At 39.7% G+C, this 18,836-nt stretch overlaps 3 protein-coding genes across 3 annotated transcripts; 1 reads left to right on the top strand and 2 right to left on the bottom strand.

Annotated features, from left to right (window-relative positions):
* Positions 1-623: 623 nt before the first annotated feature.
* On the bottom strand, positions 624-9,644 carry LOC119005734. The gene is made up of 14 exons (XM_037073605.1): positions 9,505-9,644; positions 8,805-8,986; positions 8,607-8,723; positions 8,097-8,153; positions 7,816-7,998; positions 6,762-6,884; positions 6,188-6,236; positions 5,148-5,314; positions 3,901-4,095; positions 3,621-3,719; positions 3,319-3,375; positions 2,778-2,972; positions 2,209-2,331; positions 624-1,644 (listed from the first exon to the last, which is right to left on the bottom strand). Exons 1-14 carry the CDS (start codon positions 9,629-9,631, stop codon positions 1,579-1,581), a joined length of 1,740 nt encoding a protein of 579 aa, XP_036929500.1. The 5' UTR covers positions 9,632-9,644; the 3' UTR covers positions 624-1,578.
* A 741-nt stretch (positions 9,645-10,385) lies between these two features.
* si:dkey-152b24.7 (1-phosphatidylinositol phosphodiesterase-like) lies at positions 10,386-12,112 on the bottom strand. The gene is made up of 3 exons (XM_037075191.1): positions 11,778-12,112; positions 11,581-11,654; positions 10,386-11,474 (listed from the first exon to the last, which is right to left on the bottom strand). The coding sequence occupies exons 2-3, from the start codon at positions 11,631-11,633 to the stop codon at positions 10,628-10,630; spliced, it is 900 nt and encodes a 299-aa protein (XP_036931086.1). The 5' UTR covers positions 11,634-11,654; positions 11,778-12,112; the 3' UTR covers positions 10,386-10,627.
* Positions 12,113-13,152: 1,040 nt separating this feature from the next.
* ubqln4 (ubiquilin 4) lies at positions 13,153-18,759 on the top strand. Its single transcript, XM_037075538.1, has 7 exons — positions 13,153-13,337; positions 14,108-14,259; positions 14,345-14,505; positions 14,748-15,127; positions 16,263-16,378; positions 16,569-16,719; positions 17,157-18,759. Exons 1-7 carry the CDS (start codon positions 13,191-13,193, stop codon positions 17,295-17,297), a joined length of 1,248 nt encoding a protein of 415 aa, XP_036931433.1. The 5' UTR covers positions 13,153-13,190; the 3' UTR covers positions 17,298-18,759.
* The last annotated feature ends 77 nt before the right edge of the window (positions 18,760-18,836 follow it).

The following is an 18,836-nucleotide window of genomic DNA, read 5'->3' as shown; positions in this document are numbered from 1 at the left end:
TGGAAGGCTTAAATGGATGAGTTCACTTGCATAGCAGGACAGGACCACGTACATAATAAGAACAGGCTAGAAATGTGATTAGATAACGTTACAATTCGAACATAGGATAAATAATTACTTACCGATTTGTGGCTGAGCAGAGGGGAAACTCAAGGATTGTTCTTTGCCTTGCAAACCCTGTCTGACTGTACGAGTGTGACGCAGTTGTTGTTTACAGCAGAAGGAGAATGCCAAACTGTTCCCATCAGTACCTCCCCTCGTCTGAAAGCGAGGAAGAAACTTAACCCTTCGCTAACTATTGATATGTTTATTAAAATATAGAGTACAATCGTACATTGCATATTCTATCTATCTATCTATCTATCTATCTATCTATCTATCTATCTATCTATCTATCTATCTATCTATCTATCTATCGTATAACACCTGTCAATATGATTGAGATAAGTATGAGTGATAGAAATATGTAAAAACGTATTTTAAATTTCTGTTAAGCATAGTATATCAATAATGAACTTATATTTTTGAATGACAAAGATAAAAGATAATCAATATTATACTTAGACAAGTTTAAGAAAAGAAAAATTACAGTACAGGTTTATACCATTAAGGAAGCTGGTTAATTATCATTCAGTGTTTTATGGAGAGACGTAAATGGCAGAAAATCTAAAGACATTGCATATTAGAATTGATCTTAAAAGCTGTTAGCGATGGCTCTGCTTACGTAAAATATGAATGATGGTAATTGTTAAAAACACACAAGGAAATAAAGTAAGTAAGTAATGATACAGGCATTTTTACAACTGGTTATTAAGCTGATGACAAAAATACAAACAGAATTGAAATTTGTAACAGTCACTACTTTTGATGGCTTTATTTTTTTAAAGTGGTTTGATATCATACTGGATCTGTTCTTTTATCCGGATAAAGAAAGAAAGGTTAATGGGGTCTTTTCTGAGCCAAGATCCATCCTCCTTTCAAGTTCATTGGAAATCTGTTGGGTAGATTTATGAAAACTTGCTCACAAACAAACAGACCACAGGTGAAAACACAAACTCCTTGACCGAGGTGAAAAGGAATGCTGCAAATTGGAAACAGTTTCAAGAAGTCATACCCACGGCTATTGTGACGTGACTTGACACCACATGGACAAAATAAATTGTAGAATACATAATGCAGATTGTTTTTTTGTTTTTTGTTTTTACAAATTAGTTATTAAACAAAAAAACACCAATTTAGATGCCTTTATTTCATAAGTGCCACCCCAAAAATCTACGTCAAACACACTTGAATCTTCCTTCACATACATTATACTTGATAGAAAATCACAGTTAACTTGAAGGATTAAAAACAAAAACAAACAATAAAACTGAAAATGAAATGGACAGCAACAAGCGCAGTGTAGTGCTGAGTATTACCAAAAGTGCAAATATTCTTAAGCAGCTCTTTTAAGAAAACATCAGGTGTTTGGCAGAGATTCTACCAGATAATTTCTGTAAATCACTGAGGTTACAATAAGTCACAACGGTTTAAAATGCAAATGGTTGTAGTATGATGGCATAAAGCAGAGGTTTTCATTTAGGCTGTGGGGTTACTGGTGACCTCCCTCAGCAGTTCTTGGTAGTGTTCTGCATCATCAGTGCTCTAAAAGAGAAGAAATAAAATTTAAAAAGCACAAAAAGTTGCAGAAGTACTTACATTTTTAGAAAATAAAAAAGGGACATAATCACACACACCATACGTGAGTAAACTCTACAGTTTCCATCAATTTTAACATTTAGCATACATTTTTCTGAGGCTTGAAAAGCTTTAGATTCATCATACATTTCACAATAATGATAATAAAAAAGTAAAACACAACTGGTCAGGAATACGGCATAAAATAAAGCTGCTATATTTTGTAGATATAAGGCGATTAGCTTGGCATAAAGACTCAATAACAGGGGACCAACTAAAACAAACTAGCCCCTCTCTCCCAAAATGTTCAACCTCCAAACTTCGATTCCTCCAAAGTCAAGTGTGGCATCTGGAAAGTTAAACGCGAGATTACGACAAGAGGTTCATAACATCATGGTCCAGTTTACATGTAAGGACTCAGTGCAGCATTTATATAAATGGAAGCAGCTATACGTCACTTTTCTGCGGCCAGATCGGAGCTGCTGGACAAACAACAGATTCCGCAGTCAGATACGATTTTGCGGACTCTACCTTGTTTTTTGTCTTCTTGCAGTTCCTCAGAGCCTTGATCCCCAACACGACAGAGCTGATGGCGACGCAGAGCTCCAGGACTGCCAGAACAATCAGCAAAGCATTCATGCCTCTGAAAAGCATCTGGTGGGATGCAAAAATATTGTTAACCTTAAAGTCTTAAAGCACCTTTGTTAAATAAAATAAGTATAATTTGTTCTCACTTAAGGGTGGGCCATATATCAAACATGCTCAATGTATTGTTGCTTTCTCAAGGTTGGATGTAGTAAATGACTAATTTAATCATATATGGTGGGACCTCCCGAATGCTTACATTTCAGAAGCTTAAAAACAGCTCATATTTGGCATTTATCCCAATACTTTTCTATAAATGACTTAAAATGTATTTAACATCTTTCATTTGTTTGTTTGTTCTCTGTGAAGCCTGCTGTAATCTCATTTTGAGTGATTCCTCACGTTACAAGTCTGTTGATGCCAATTATGGGCGGTAACCTTAAAGACCATATGTGTAAAATAATTAAAGCTCTCTATTTTGTACTCATCTGTTATACACTTTACCGGACACTTACCAGAGCCAGTGCTGTGTCCTCCTCACATTTCTTCTTCATGAAATCTTCAATAGGAGATAAGGTTCTGTATTCTGAACTGTAATAACATGCCCAACTTAAGTCTTGCTGTATGTTTGCTGTACTGATGCTGTTGAGTACGATGGCTGCAATGGCAATACCAACTCCGACTAGATTCACTGTCACGTTGAGGATGACCTAAAATACAACAATTGTCAGTTTATGTACATCCAAACAAAAAAAATAAACAGCATACAGCCCACTTATTGACTTTAAGAAGTCACAGACTATCTCACACTTACACACTGATAGCTTTGTGTCACTGCACTGGAACCAGCTGGGTGTCTGCTATTTGAAGCAAGACACTGAGTCTATATTCTGCCTCCTCTAATGAAAATACTGTATACGTATGAGACATTGTGAGTCGCAAATGTAAAAATACAAACATGTCCACCACTTTTTCAGTATTGAAATAAAACAAGAATAAGAGATGACAATGAAATAAAAGATCACATGAGGGGTGTTATAAAGCTGAGCTACTCACCAGACATATACTGGGGTACTTCTCAGACAAAATGTTCATGAGACCCAAGAAGATAAACTAGAGAAAAGACAAAAAAAAATAAAAACACTTATTATTTAAATCTGCTCAGGAAATCTCTTGTGATTTTAGTAGATTTCATGTGAAAATCTGCCTGGTTGATCTTTGTGGAATCAACTGAAACTCCCGATTAAGTTGTATTTGTCTTCACCTAAACCCTGGGAGAGACTGAGGAATATGACTTTTGTCAGGAAAAAGAACACTGAAAATTTAAAAAAAAAACATGACAACATAAGCTTACTTACAACAGGTCCGAGACAATAGAGATGCTTATTCCCCCAAATCACCACCGAGGGAATCACTCCAATGCCGACGTTGAGCAACCCATCTATAATATGCAGAGCCTGCACAGGAAGACGCACAGAATAAACAAATACAAATGCACAGCAAAACTGCATCTACCAGGTGACGCGTGAAGCGAATGAACAGAACATCACATGACACATCATCACATCACATGAACAGGTACAGAGCATTGAAGTTAAGTTCATATATACACTTAAAGCATGTAAGTTTGTAACTCACCCCAAGTACTGACAGAGAATTTCTCTGGAACCTCCTCATGTGCTGAGACACGGAGCACAGCACGGGGCTGTAGCAAAGGCTCATGAGGATTTGACACAGTGGAGGACAAGAGCTTTCAGGGTCAGAGGTCAAAGTGACCACAGTGACCCCATCAGCCTTGCCCATGGTCAGAGACATCCTTCCTGCTCCTGTACCCTGCAGAAGACAAGGGTGTATAAGCTTTACATCTGCTGAATCAGGTTAGGGTTCTTGTTATTTAACATTAACCTAAATAGTTGAGTCCTAATATTAAAGGGCTAGTTCAGGTCTCAAATCCTTTTGATATTAAACCAAATTACAGACTGGTATAGCCAAAATGTTCTCCCATGTGGAACATAAGAGAGCCCATGAATGAATGTGTAGCAGGACCACAATCCATCAGGACAACTGTGACACAATTTCACAGTAACTATTCAGTTTAACTGTTTCAGTAAAACGCTGAAGTATTGAATTAAATAACACTTCGGTTGGTAGCTACAATTTCAGTGCATATGGGAACTAAGCAAGTCAATTAGCTTTCTGCCACATGCTCCTGCAAATGTTTCACAATAAAAGCCTGGTTGAGAAATAAGAAGGGTGTCTGCCCACTGAAACGCTAGAGGGCCTTTAATTTGAAATGAATATGCAGTATCATTAACAGGACAAACAGGAGGGGATTAAAATGAGCCTTCATTCTTAAGTATAGTGGCTATCAACTTGTCACTGAGGAAGAATCTTTCTTTTTCTCTGTGCATCACAACAACATATGGAGACACCACCCTGTGGCACTGACTCGCTGCATGCTGCTAGTTTTGTCCACCTACACCTGCTGGTGTCATGCAGTATCTGTGTTTGGTCAGAGATCAGCTGTCCTGGTAGTTAACAGTTTGTGGGGGGTGGAAAAATGCAGAGTTTTTCTGCTCAAATGTTTGCTAACAAGTGTTAGCGACATTAGCTAGTGCACAAACTGGCACTACTTGAGGGGGCAGATGATCAGCATAAACAGCAGTGTTGTAACGTGAATGCAATGAAAGATGGTGGGAGACATTTAGTGATTTAATGTCATCAATAACATCTTGAAAATAATATTTGCGGTTGTCAGTTTGGTTCGATTTGGGCAACAAACAAAAAAAACACATATCTTGATAAGCACTGAATGGCTCACAATAAGACTTGGCTAGAATTTCATCAGGTTAATTTACAAACTCAAAAATGAAATAAATACCTACCCTTTTCCTGTCTGTTAGAATAGGAGCAAAACCTGAACGGCTCCACCTGTCTGTGTTCGTGACGCAGTTATGGTTTGGACACTGGAGAAGAACTAGGAACTGACCTGTTCCCAGAAGTCCCTCCCTCAATAAGGAAGTGATAAAGACATTTAACCCTCTGCTGATCACTGATCACATATACAGTTGTTACAACCTAAAACAAAGGAAAGGTGTCAGTGTTGTACAAGACCGCAGCCAAGAGCTGAGAGGTCATGAGTCCAAAATCCCCCAACACAACCATATGAGCACCTTGACGGTACTGTGCATTATTACATTACAAACGCGTCATATGGCGCTTTGTTGGCATCTGGGTCATCAGTGCTCTGATAAGAGAAAACACCAGCATGTAGTCACACCCAGTACAATTTACACAAGTGTGGACACTCAGATCTCACCGGCTGGGTGGGTGGAACGACTCGGGCATGTATGTTGACATCTGGTAAACACTTAGAGATCGGCCACAAGAAAGATCGGAATAAGCATTTGCAGCGACATTGTAAATATGCACTGCTATAGAATATAAATAATACGTGAAGCGCCGAAGTATAAATACTCAATTGCTGTGTTTTGTTGAGAAAAGTGTCAAGACATGGCAGTATGAATTACTTTGCTGTGTACACAAGATATCAGGAAAAACAGACAATCATGTGTAATTTAATGCAATAGCCCTGTAATAAATTCTACTGTTTTGAAGCCGCTAAAGGGATTTCTTTATTTGACACTATTTGATAGGGGTTTATAGAGAAAGCTGACAAAAAAAGAAATTGGAAACCTGGACACATAAATACGTACTAGGGTGATTCATTAAAAAAACAGCAAAAGATAATGAAATAGACAGCAGGGTGTGCAACAGGAGTTTGACAGAGACTGTAGCTGATCATTTCTGTAAATCACTGAAGTTACAATAGGCTACATACAAGTCACAATGGTGTGAATATAAGGGATTGTGGTAACAGATAATAACACAAAGCAGAGGGGTTTTTTTTAAGTTGTAGGGTTACTGGTGACTTCCTCCAGGAGTTCTTTGTAGTGTTCTGGTTCATCATTGCTCTAAAAGAGAAAAACAATATCAGAATAGCACAAAAAAGGTTTGGACATACTCAGATTTTTAATAAGAAAAGAAAAATAGCAGCCATATTCACACACCACATACACAGAAGGGATCATTTTACTTTTTTTTAACAATCTGTCTTTTAATTTAAGGCTCATCCTTAATTCCACAGCATTAAAGACAGAGAAAGAGAAACAGCAGAAGAAGAAGAACAGAAAAAAATACAACAAATTGTACACAAATACAACAATATCCAACTAATATTTTTTGTGGAAAAGTTAATGACTATACTGACAAATACTTTAGCTATCCACACATCTTTAAAGGAACAGCTTCTTAGTTAAATTTAGATGAGATGTTTGAACAATAAGTATAAAGCTACAGACATTTTTTTTAGCTTAGCACAAACACTTTTGAATTTGAAGTAGGCCTTCCTGACTGCGATTTAAAATGACAAAATGGAGCATGTGCACTCAGTGAAGTGTTCCTGGATAAACAGTAAGATATGATTTTTCACACTCTACCTCGTCCTCTCTCTTCTCTCTGCTCCTCAGAGCCGTGATCCCCAAGAGGAAAGAGGCGATGGCGACGCAGATCTCCAGGATTGACAGAACTATCAGCACAGCATTGATGCCTCTTACGAACATCTGGTGGGACACAAGAAAAATCGTCCTTACTTTACAGTCTTGTATGTAGTTGAATATGTTGTTATTTAAAAGCGGGTGATATGTTGTTTTTCTCATTCTGTTCCGCTCTAACCTTTCATTGAAGTTTGACTCTTTGACACCAGACACCAGGCTGCAGCGGTTGCTAATTTCCAACCCTGCGACCAGTTCGTCCGTAATGATGATGAGGTTGCTAACTGGCAGTTTTTATACCAATACTACATATTGGCCTAGTAGGGGGCATCAACATAATCAATGAAAGACTTGAAACCAGTATATTGATATATTATATTGGTACATTCTGCAACGTTGTCATCATGCCCACATGCTCTCTGGGAATCCACCGGACAATGTCTGGATAAGTGAGTTTGAGAGTATGTTGTGCCTGCTCCAGCTGGCAGGCAACAAAGGTCCGTCCTCAGAGGGGCGATACAGAGCTAATCAGACATGGTGTCTGAAGACAAGCTAGAGCTTATTGAAACTCTTGAGCTGTGGTTGATTTGAACCAAACTGATTCCAATAAAAGCAGTCAGCTTTCTCTGTTTTTTTTCATGCAGGCGGCAAGACAGCAGTGTTTTTGCCAGCAGCCACACTTTGTGATTAGTGAGGTTTTGTCTCCTCCCAGTGGGAAAATAATGATGATTTTTATTATGAGCTGTGTTAGTGAATAAACATCACACTGAGGCAACACTTCATACATAAGAACTGTGTGTGTCTGAAAGAGCTACAAATATTTGTCCTCTATTGGAACTGATCGAAAGAAAATTAGTTGCCATCTATTTTGATAACTGATTCATCATTTCAGTCATTGTATTACTTTCTTTGTCATTTATGGTAGTAAATGTAATCTTTTGGTTTTATCTCAGTTTAATATCTCGTATTTGACTCCTGAGATTAAATGTTGCACACTTACTATAACCAGTGCTTGGCCCTCGTCTAAGATGACCTTGTAAGGAGGCCTTGCGTAGAATCCAGGCCAGTATATTTCATGATACATCCGCCAGACCCACAACATTCCGATATTGATCATGTAGAGTACGATGGCTGCAATGCCCAAAGCAATTGCGGCCAGATTCAGAATCACGTTGAGGATGACCTGAAATACAGCAATTGTCAGTTTATGTACAAACAAACACAAAACACAGTCAACAACATAAAGATAACATGAGGATATTGTAAAGCTCAAGTACTTACCAGACATGGACTGGGGTATTTCTCAGTCAAAATGCTCACAATACCAAACAATATATACTAGAAAAAAACAAATGAAATCCATAAACTTCCATTCTTCCACACAAACACTTAAAATCATACACGGTTGTGCTTAGAAATGATTCAACCATGCTGAGTATACGAGAGTTTACACATAAAAGGTTTATTCAAGATCAACACGATTGGGCGAACTATGCTTGAAATGTACAATAAGTGACTTCTGCTGCGAGGGGGCTTTTTCTGTTTGTTCTGAGAGCAGAGCTCAGAAATTTACCGTACTTTTTTATCCTTTGGGGTTAAAAAGTGGATTATTCATCACTCCTGTTTATCGACCTGTCTGCAGCAGACTGTGTCCAAACTGTCCTGTATGAGAAAAGCTGTGTGGTGGATCTCTGAACAGTTGAACAAGTTGCGTTTAGCTTTAGAAGAGACTTGGAATTAAACATATGGGAATTTTGTAAGGAAGAGAAAAAACAACAGTAGCTTGCTTACCATTCCTCCAAGCCAATAGCGAAATCCTGACGCATCCATTTGCCACCAAGTGGCACCACAGCTAATGAGGATCTCTCCAAGGCCGATGTTGAGCAAGCCAATCATAATGTGCAGAGCCTGTAGAGGAGGACACCCGTCAGACCAACAAACAAAGTAATATTCACAAGGAAACTTCCAACATATGAATTTGTAACTCACCCCCAGTAGTGACTGGTAATATCTCTGCACCCTCCTCAGGTGCTGAGACACGGAGCAGCACACAGGGCTGTAGCAAAGGCCCTTTATGATTTGACACAGTGGAGGACAAGAGCTTTCAGGGCCAGTGGTGAAAGTTAACACGGTGAGCCCATCAGCCTGGGTCGTGGTCAGAGACATCCTGCCTGCCAGAGGGTATATAAGTTTGAAATCAGGTTGGTCAGTCTTTAACCTCCATCTAGATACAGGCTGACTCTTAATATCAAAGTGAGAAAGGGTTGTATGAGGTACTATGGTCAGTGTATTGCATACAGTAGATAACAGTTGGCATGCTCCCAGTTGTTTTGAGTATGACACTGACAGGTGGTCAATTCTTACATACTGCACTTTTAATATAATCCTACATAAATGTTTAATGTTTAGGCTTCCAGCCAACAAACATCACCTGCATACCTGTCAGCTCTTTCTTTTGTTTTAAACCCACCTAGCACACACCTTTTGTCTGCTGACACTGCCAATAAGTTGATAAGTGACGGACTTATCCTCTGGTGAGTTCGAACTTGAAACATTCATCCATTAACAAACTTGATAAGTACCGAATGACGTGAATGAATGGTTTGATTAAGGTAGCAGTTCAGACCGTGTACACAATAAGATTTTTAAAATGTAATGAGGTTATCTTAGAAATCAAATTAATGCTTACCTTTTGTGTCTTTTGTCTTTTTTGTGTGCTCCACCTGTCTGACTGTGTTTTTAAGGCAGTTATTGTTAAAGAACTGCAGAGGAACAAGGAAAGAACATGTTCCCAGGAGTGCCACTATGCATGTCATGTAAGAACTTGATCTTCTGGTGGTGTCAGTGACACTTGCGAAGTTGAGCACAATCACACATTGTTTCAACATGAGAGCACGGACGCTGGTATTTAAAGGTACAAATACCACTTGAAGGTCTATTGTTATATTGTTATATGGCCCCTTAATGTATCCAGAACTTTGTTAGACTTTAAAACAAATGCATCCGACTTCAGCGCCTGCGTGTAGTCACACAGAATACAGCTCACCTGAGCACAGACACTCAGATATCGCAGGCTAGGTGGAATGCCTCGGGGACAGAGGTGTGTATGTTCACGTTTAGAAAATGGTCAGAGACAGGGCACACTTTGCCACACAAGAGGAATAACAACTTGGAGCAATTCAGTGAATATGTCCTGAAAAATAACACTTAGATAAAATAATATATTCTTCATCACCTATAATTACAAGTCATAAATTCTCAGTGTCTGAATTAGTTCTGTAATTCTGATAAGGGTGTAAAGAAAATGATCGCATGCGAATGTATACACGGATGATATGTGTTGGTAATTGTATTGGTATGCTTGTTTTTTAATTAATGATTTTGTTCCGGTATATCTTAACATTTTAGCTTTAATGTCATTTTAAGCTGTTCAACAACATAATTGTAAATGAGGGACTACATAATAATCGTAACAGGGAGAACATTAAGGCATTATTAAACTTCTTACAACGTAATCATTGAGCAACACAAGCTTCACAACTATAAGGAGGGTATGACATTCAATTTATTTTTCCCATAGTTACAGTCAGAACACATCACGGCCATTTCTTCCAAAATTACACAGGTTTGGACACAACTGACAAAGACAAGGAGAGTAACCAGATTTTACCAGGATTTCAAGAATATTTATCTATATTGTAGTGTGAACAGAGACATGTGATCAGAAAGATGCAGGAAAGATTTCATAGAGAACCATCAGATTCAACCTCTGAAACACATAATGGAGCACAGTGTGCATTAGTATTGAAGCTTTACCACCAGTTTAAATTGATAATAGTTTGAATGAGCTCAATACCGGGGAAGTCCATGGCAATGATTGCAAAGCATGGTCTGGGCTGGTTCGGGTAAAACTGTCTGATGTACTGGTTGAGCCATGGGTTTACCTTTTCAGCGACTCTCTTAGGAGTCAGAAACATTCCCCAGAAAGTCCCCAAGCCAGAGCCGCTGGTGGTGGTCAAAACAGCATTACTGCCTCCACAAGCTTCAGCAGCTTGATTTAGCTGCTTGATTATTCTGTTGTCTTTGTCTTTAATGTGGCTGACCTTGCCGCTGCCTTTCCCGTCTGTATCTATGAAGGGAATTCCAAGTGTGAACGTGCTCTTCTGCACAAACACAATTTTCCCCCTGATCTGACCCATGCTTGGCATTCCCGAGGACACCCAGACATTTTGGTCATTGCCAATCAGATTCTGCACCATTTTATTGACGGTGCTCTTCTCAAAAGACTCTGGCTGCACCCTGATGAGCACCGCCTCAGACTTAAACTCTGACAGGAAGGCTCGCACAGTGTCGAGGACTTCCTTCAGGGTGCTGTGCTGGTAAACCACCCCGTGCATGACGTAGAGGGTGTCACCCAGTCCAATCACTTTGAGATCCAGGAAACGAATGCCGGCCCTAAGCTGATCCCTCAGGGACCAGGCCTGGCGTTCAACCTCTGGACCTCCGTACAGGGCCATGCTGTCATGTGTACCGGGGATGGTGATGAGAGAGAGGGTGCGGAAATCCTGGATGGCTGCCATCCATGGAACGTTGTAGGACCCCGGGAGAATCAGGTTGTTATCGTCATTGAAGTAGAGGTCTTTTCCATGACACAAATAACTGATGATTTAGAACAAAAGAGTATGATGTTATAAAAACTTTAATGTCATAAAAATAAACAACATTTCCATGTATCTTACTAACAAATCTTTCACATTGTACTTACGCGACAGACAGCAAGACGTAGCTGTAAAGAAGACACTTGTGACCAGCTGCCATTCTTGCAGAAATTTGACCAATCTAGAAAATAATTTATGGGAGGGAAGTATTAATCACAAGAGATGCATGAAAACATTCAGTTTTAATTATCCAAGATGCATACATAATATAAGCTGATAAAATAGGCCAATGTTTGTACCATACCTTACAACCAGGAGAAATCTGCTGCAAAGACTCCGATGGTTACAAATGTGAAGTCCTCAGTGACAGATCCATAATTTATATTGGTTGTTATCTGCAAAATTGTAGGTGTGGACTACAGATATCAGTTCTGATTCAGACCGATTGTTCTTGAAGTACAAACAGACAGATGTTTGCAGAGATTGTGGTGTTTGTTTTTTAAAGTGTTTGAGAGGGAGGCTCCGACAAAATTCTGGGTCAGATTAGATTTGATCTTGTCATTAAATCTCGAATGCGAGAAACCACATCGGCGCAACAAAAGTATGATGACTAAACTGTGAAATAAGAGTGAAGGTTATCATCTTGAATGCAAACTTGGTGACATTATTGAACATTTGCCAACTTAAGTAAGTAAAGCTTATCACCAAATGACAAGAGGGCAGAACTGAGAAATATCTACATTTGAAAAGCCAAGACAATAAGAAATATGTTAAATTATGTCATTAATTCCAGGAAATTGAAAGTAGGTTTCTTACAAAAAGATATGTAACTTCATACTTAGCTTTTTACCCCTAACCCTACTGAATTTAGAAATATTCACATTTCTGTTCAAATCAGTGCATATTTAATTAGAAAGTCGCATTTCAGATTTAAACATACAATATCAGCAAACAACAACAACCGTAATTGTCTTAATGTAATCACCAATAGCTATCTTAATGGAATCAACTAAAGTTATATGGAATTCTACAATAGTTACATATTTTTGTCAGACTGAACACGACATTTTGTCATTTGATTCTGAGTCAATGGCTCAAGTGACCCGGAAGCTATTGAAAAGAATGGCTGGTGTACTCACAAAAAATCGGGATTTTTCTTTAAGATATTCATGAAAAATGGAAAACATGTGTTTCTTATTCTACCAGTGTAACAAGGCGTTTTTGCATTGATTTTGAGTCAATGGCTCAAATGACCTCGAAGCCTTTGCTGACTGAGTATTGAACCTACTGGCAAAAACGACGATTTTGATTAAAAATATTAATAGAAAACGGGATGAGCACAAAAATCCAATACAACAAGGTGTGTCACGTTCAACTAGTCAAGGACGACATTCAGCTTGATGCGAAGTGAAAGGTTACATGACCTGGAAGCTGTTGAAAGAAATGCTGATTTTGTTACAAATATAAAAATATATATATACAACTCGCCACATTTGTGCATATTTACTTATAAATTACACATTTACACGTTCAAACTCTAAATTTCAGAAAACAGAAAACAAAAAATAATTGTCTTAATGTGAGGAATATATTGGGGAAGTCTCATCACTCCTTAAAACTTTAACTTAACGAACGATAGGTGGCAGCAGCTCGTCAACGTCACGTCAACTAGACACTACCGAGTGGAAATACCACCGAAGAAGAAGTAGCACGAAAGATGGCGGAGAAGAGCAGCACAGACCAAACCGGGGAAGCCGACGTGGATAAAAATGTTCCTCCTGGAGGATCTATGATGGTGGTCACCGTCAAAACACCAAACGGAAAAGAAGAAATAACGATTTCAGAGGATTCTTCTGTCGCTCAGGTGCGTTTACGGACCCTTTTTTCAGCATCTCCTGGCGGCGGAAATGATGCTACGTTCAAGAAGCGTCGGCTCGCAAAGTTTAGGGGAAAGGTCGAAAACGCAGATTTCTCACAGTTGTCGAGCAGCGGATTGTAATATCAATGGTATTTTCGTAGTGACGAAGTTGTCTACTGTCTGTCCGCTTTAATAAAATGTGTTCCTGAGGTAAAACCAACGTTGCTGTCCATATTTTCCGAAGTCAGTCAGACACCTGTGTGGCCACGGAAGTTAGCTTATCAGAGCTAACGTTAGCTTTGAAGCTGTGGAACTAGGACATTTTAATTAAACACTGACGTGCACTAAATGCTTAATTCCGACGGTGAACCGCAGTGGCATTGTTGTTTGATCAGTTTGGCATTAAGCGATGGCAACATAACGTTATCTTACATTATGTGTCTACCGGTCAGTGACAGGTCTCTGATAGGGTGGAGTGAAGTTGACCAACATTACTAAGCAAATCTAAGTGCCGATAATGATCAGCCACTCTTTGATATAGTTATCTGTGAAACTATCTGCTGACCTAATTACTTTTACCCTGTTGACCGACTACCTCTCCCTGTTCATTAACCTGTTCTTGGGGGGGCTTGGGGCTAAAATATAGTGTAATAATGATAATATATTATAATATAATAATGTATTTTCTGAAACGGTTATCTCATACCACTGTTGCTGGGCAGTCGCTCATTTGCCCAGTTGGTTAATCTGCCATTGCTCTTGTCTCATTTCTCCAGTTTAAACAGGAGGTGTCCAAAAAGTTCCAGGCCGGTCTGGACCAGCTGGTGTTGATATTTGCCGGAAAGATTCTGAAGGACGGTGACACTTTAAACCAGCATGGTATCAAAGATGGGTTGACTGTTCATCTTGTTGTCAAGACTGCCCCAAAGTAGGTGCAATTCACGAGATGTGTGTATGTTAAGAAGCAAAGGTCAAATCCTCTAAGAGTCTTAATTCATGTTTTCTCTCTAAAGATCAGGTAGCAGTTCATCTCAGGACAGTTCCAGTTCTGCAGCGACTCAGAGTACCAGTGCCACCACCACCAGCACCAGAAGCAGCAGCTCCAGTGCCACTGTGGCAGACACAGCAGGAGGCGGCACGAGTCAGACACCAACACGGCCTGCTAATGCAATGAGTACGGATGTAAACACTTAAATTCAGTCGGGTTTTTTTGCACTGCAGTGAGCTCGATTTCTTCTGATTCTGGAGGTGCATATAATAGTTACCAATTGAAAATAAATTATTTGTTTGGGAGGACCAACACACTTAAATCATGGTAAAATATCATTTTAAAAAACATATGGAGTTTTCTGTCAGCACATACTTGGGAACTAATCTCCATCTTTCCTCTTTCCTCCTCCTCCTCCTCCTTCTCAGGTGGACTTGGGGGACTCGGTGGACTTGGTGGACTAGGGGGACTTGGTGGGCTCGGTGGAGTGAGTGGACTCGGTGGACTTGGTGGACTCAGTGGACTTGGCGGACTGGGCGGACTTGGTGGACTGGGCGACCTGTCCGGTCTGTTAGGTCAGGGCATGGGCTCATCCAACTTCATGGAGATGCAGCAACAAGTGCAGAGCCAGCTGATGTCTGATCCGCAGATGCTGTCGCAGGTCATGGCGAACCCGCTGGTCCAGAACATGTTGTCCAACCCCGACCTTATGAGACAGATGTTTGCAAGCAATCCACAGATGCAGCAGCTCATGGAACAGAACCCGGAGGTCTCCCGCATGTTTAATAACCCTGAGCTCATGAGGCAGGTCAGTGCAAAGGCTTCAAACTCACTTTTGAATCACACATTCCTGTAAACAAACCGGATGCGTCATGAACATAATTCTTCAAATATTTGCATATTCACTGCGCATGTCATTGATGGATACCACTAGATGTTCGTGTCCAAATTGCATCTTTAGGACGTGCACAGCCGATGCTCCAAGTAAATCTTCGACCTTAGGGAGCACCTTGAATCTGTGTTGTAATGCAAGTGTCGCCCCAAACAAAGTTACAGATATTATACAATAGAGCAAGTCAAAAGGGAATGCATTTAAAAATGAAGGGTTGAAAGATACATAATATGATATTTCTAACTAGTTGAAAAAAACGTACCCTGATTACTTCTCAAGAAAAGAGTGGAGAAAATGTTTGATGGCTAATCAGAGACAAGTGCCTAAAATCGTTATTCAGGCCAAAAGGCCGGGAAATTCTGTGGGTTGCAGCTTTTCTTATGTGTTTTTGATCAGTTGTTTGGTCTGTAAAATGTCACAGATGGTGAAAAATACCCTCCGTATTTTTCCAGATCAGTAAAGATATGTAAGGGCGTTTGTACCCATGTACTTTACACCACAGTTATCCTACCCCTACCATCAGCCACTCCTTTTCAGCTTTCATCTTTTCTGCCTGGATTTATGTTCTGACGGAGCAGTTCTTTTTGCCATTGTAAGGGCCCAAAATTACTGGTTTTGTCTCCTCTCTTCCTGCTGGGATTTAGAGGCTGGCTGTCCCTGGCCATTTGCTTGCACCTGTCAGCGATGTAGAAAATGTTGTTGTTTTTTATAATTTGGTGACTTTGAATTCTCAACAATGCCCCGGCAAGCTTGAGGATCGATGCTGACTTCAATCATTCCAGTCAGAAGGTTGCCTCTTGCTTCTGCTTGTGTTTTTGTTACTCGAATCCTCTCTTCCCTCGAGAGACCGTTGGTAAGGTTGTTGGTAAGGAATCCAGTAATGAGGCAAGAGATGATGTGTAACCAGGACTGGGCGCCCAGTAACCCTGAGAGCATCCTCTGGGTTTACACCGCTCTATGGAGAATTTATGAAGACAGTCTAAATTGGTGTCTTGTGTTCACAAGATAAAAACAGTAACAGAGTTGATATTTGGGATATTTGTCTTTGCAGATGCAGAATCCTGACACACTGTCAATGTTGACCAACCCCAGAGTCATGCAGGCCCTCACACAGATCCAACAGGGCCTGCAGACCTTACAGACAGAAGCCCCGGGATTCATGTCCAGGTACCAGCTATCTGCTCTCAAACATTTTCTTCACTTGTGCAAAGAAAAGGATACACAAGAGACTAAGCCATTCAAATTTTGGATGTGCTATTTCTCAGTGTTTTAAAAGGTGTCCTTTACAAGATGTGAGGAATCTACCCATTTCACCAGAACAGAATTTTTGACTTCATCATTTTTTCCTTCTCTCTAGATCTGCTGGCGGTCTCACAGTTCCTCCAGCCACTGGGGGAAGCGTCCCTCCAGTCAACTCTCCGCTCACTGCCACAGCAACACAGCCCAGTCCCTCTCAGCAACAGCTCATGCAGCAGATGTTACAGATGTTTGCAGGCGGCGGCCCATCAGTATGTTTCGTCTCATTGCCTTGATTTGCAGATTTCTGTTTTTAATCTTAGTCAAAGTCAAAGCAACAATTCAACAGGTGCAACTCCTTTCAAAGAAGGACTGGCAGAATGGGGCGGTACCATCAGTAGTGATTTTTCCTTTCTCATAAAGGAAAGGTTCCTCCTAATAACTTTGTGAAGACACAAGATGATTTGATGCTTTTTTTGTTAGACATTAAAGATGAATGTGGCTTTTGACTCTCACTGCTTTAGTTAGCGTTTATGTGATGATAACGCTCAACCAGAAAAGGCGACATTTTCAGAAGAAATTGTAAAAGGTTTCAGAATTTGGCGTCAGCATCAGCTGGTTTTATAAAAATGTCTTCACTCACCAAAAAGAGCTCCACCTCTGTGCAAAAATCAGTTTCTGATCTCATTCGTTCTTTCTCCCCTTGCAGCTTCAGACGCCTGAGGTTCGTTTCCAGCAGCAGCTCGACCAGCTCAACGCCATGGGTTTCATCAACCGCGAAGCCAACCTGCAGGCCCTTATCGCTACCGGAGGGGACGTCAACGCCGCCATTGAGAGACTGCTGGCCTAACCTCACTCAGCTCATTCTGCAGTTGAGGGGGTTGGAGGACTGGTGGAGTCGGGGACTGGCATGGGAGATTTTAATAAAAACAAACACAGTCCTGAGTCTGACCTGACACCCAGATAGACTCAATAGTATTCTAGTCATTTTGTAATCTCTTCTGCTGATCTGTAACTCGTAGGAAGAATGAACAGGGAGGTAGAGGGAGAACGTTTCTATCAGAATTGGTTTGATGCGACTGTGAACTGACATTACGACTCTCACTGCCACGACCACTGAGCTACTCCCAACAGTGCAGCCAGAGATGATTTCTGACATGACAAGGGCTCATTCACTGGATGTCTACATGATGTTACCAAGAAATTAACCTCTAGTAGTTACTTATTTTCCACATTATTTAATTCTAACAGACTGTGTTCAGGTAGAAAGATGCGGAGGGGTTGTTGCAGTAAGTTGGGTGGTTGTCTTCTACGCTCTCTTTCTGGAGAACCAACTTGTATTTACATCTTTGTTTATTCTTCATCTTTTTGCCTGGCTGACTGGTATTTATTTATCTCCTCATTTAAGTTTTCTTACTCTGACAGCTTCTGGACCTGTTCTGTGTCTCCATCCCAAAAACTGTTCTGAATCTTGTTGGTATGACGCTGCTGCCTAAATGTTTCAAGAGGAGCTGAAAGGAAAGTTTTCAGGTTGTAGGACCAAAACGATAATGTGTGTGTGGATGAGGGTAGGACAGTGTGACATCGTACGGAGAGAGATTAGAGAATTTTCAAATAGTAGATATCACTTTAATTAATTAATTACTAATATCAGATTTTTCATTCACAGAATTAGCAGAATAATCTATAAAATATTCCATGATGGAAGCCCCAGAATAAAAATATCTCCTTAAAAATAACACATTTATAGAAGATTGTATTCATATCAGCCTCTCCTCGTACAGACCATGTTGTTAAAGTTGATTTCCTGTCTACTAACAGTGAAGAAGTAAGTAAACTTGGACCCATTTGGATTCTTGCTCTAAACTATAAATTGATCTTGAGTGATCCTGTGATTAATTAACCGTTATTGTCTCTAAAAGTGATCACAGATTTATCAAACCCTTTCACAATAACACTGTTATGAATTTACATACAAGCAATGTAGTGCCCGAACATCATGTTGGGTTCTGCAGTATGTTGTAAGAAGACCTGTGAAATCTATTGTTGTATATCTGAATATTAACAGATGAGTAGCCAAAAAAAAAAGAAAACTGTTTTTTTAATCTAATAAATTATTTGCAATCTGTGTTTCATCTATTCCAAATATGTGTGAATGTGAATAATTTACGTTGGTTAGGTATGTAATATTTAATTTAAACCTTGATCGAAATCTCCTTTTCACAAATATTATTCAAGGAACTGTATAGTCTGTATTGTGCCTTTATCAAATGTAAGTTCACAACTCTTAAATATTAAAGAGTAAAATTATCTGTTGTTATTGCTCCTTTTTAATTTTATTTTCTGTCTATGTGATCTGAGGCTGAATACCTAGAGTTATAAAAATTAA

This window comes from Acanthopagrus latus, chromosome 17 (genome assembly GCF_904848185.1).
Source record: "Acanthopagrus latus isolate v.2019 chromosome 17, fAcaLat1.1, whole genome shotgun sequence".
NCBI lineage: Eukaryota > Metazoa > Chordata > Actinopteri > Spariformes > Sparidae > Acanthopagrus > Acanthopagrus latus.
This window is presented reverse-complemented; position numbering and strand designations above follow the sequence as displayed.

Bases quoted from the DNA above. Each gene is read 5' to 3' on its own strand.
- LOC119005734 (XM_037073605.1), bottom strand. From the start codon at position 9,631: ATGACATGCATAGTGGCACTCCTGGGAACATGTTCTTTCCTTGTTCCT. The intron at 8,724-8,804 runs GTGAGTTACAAA...CCTCCTCTACAG, and splicing joins ATTACCAGTCACTACTGGGG to GCTCTGCACATTATGATTGG. The intron at 4,096-5,147 runs GTAGGTATTTAT...TGTCTTCTGCAG, and splicing joins TTCTAACAGACAGGAAAAGG to GGTACAGGAGCAGGAAGGAT.
- ubqln4 (XM_037075538.1), top strand. From the start codon at position 13,191: ATGGCGGAGAAGAGCAGCACAGACCAAACCGGGGAAGCCGACGTGGAT. The intron at 15,128-16,262 runs GTCAGTGCAAAG...TTGTCTTTGCAG, and splicing joins ACCCTGAGCTCATGAGGCAG to ATGCAGAATCCTGACACACT. The intron at 16,720-17,156 runs GTATGTTTCGTC...CTCCCCTTGCAG, and splicing joins TTGCAGGCGGCGGCCCATCA to CTTCAGACGCCTGAGGTTCG.
- si:dkey-152b24.7 (XM_037075191.1), bottom strand. From the start codon at position 11,633: ATGGCAGCTGGTCACAAGTGTCTTCTTTACAGCTACGTCTTGCTGTCT. The intron at 11,475-11,580 runs GTAAGTACAATG...CTAAATCATCAG, and splicing joins TACGTCTTGCTGTCTGTCGC to TTATTTGTGTCATGGAAAAG.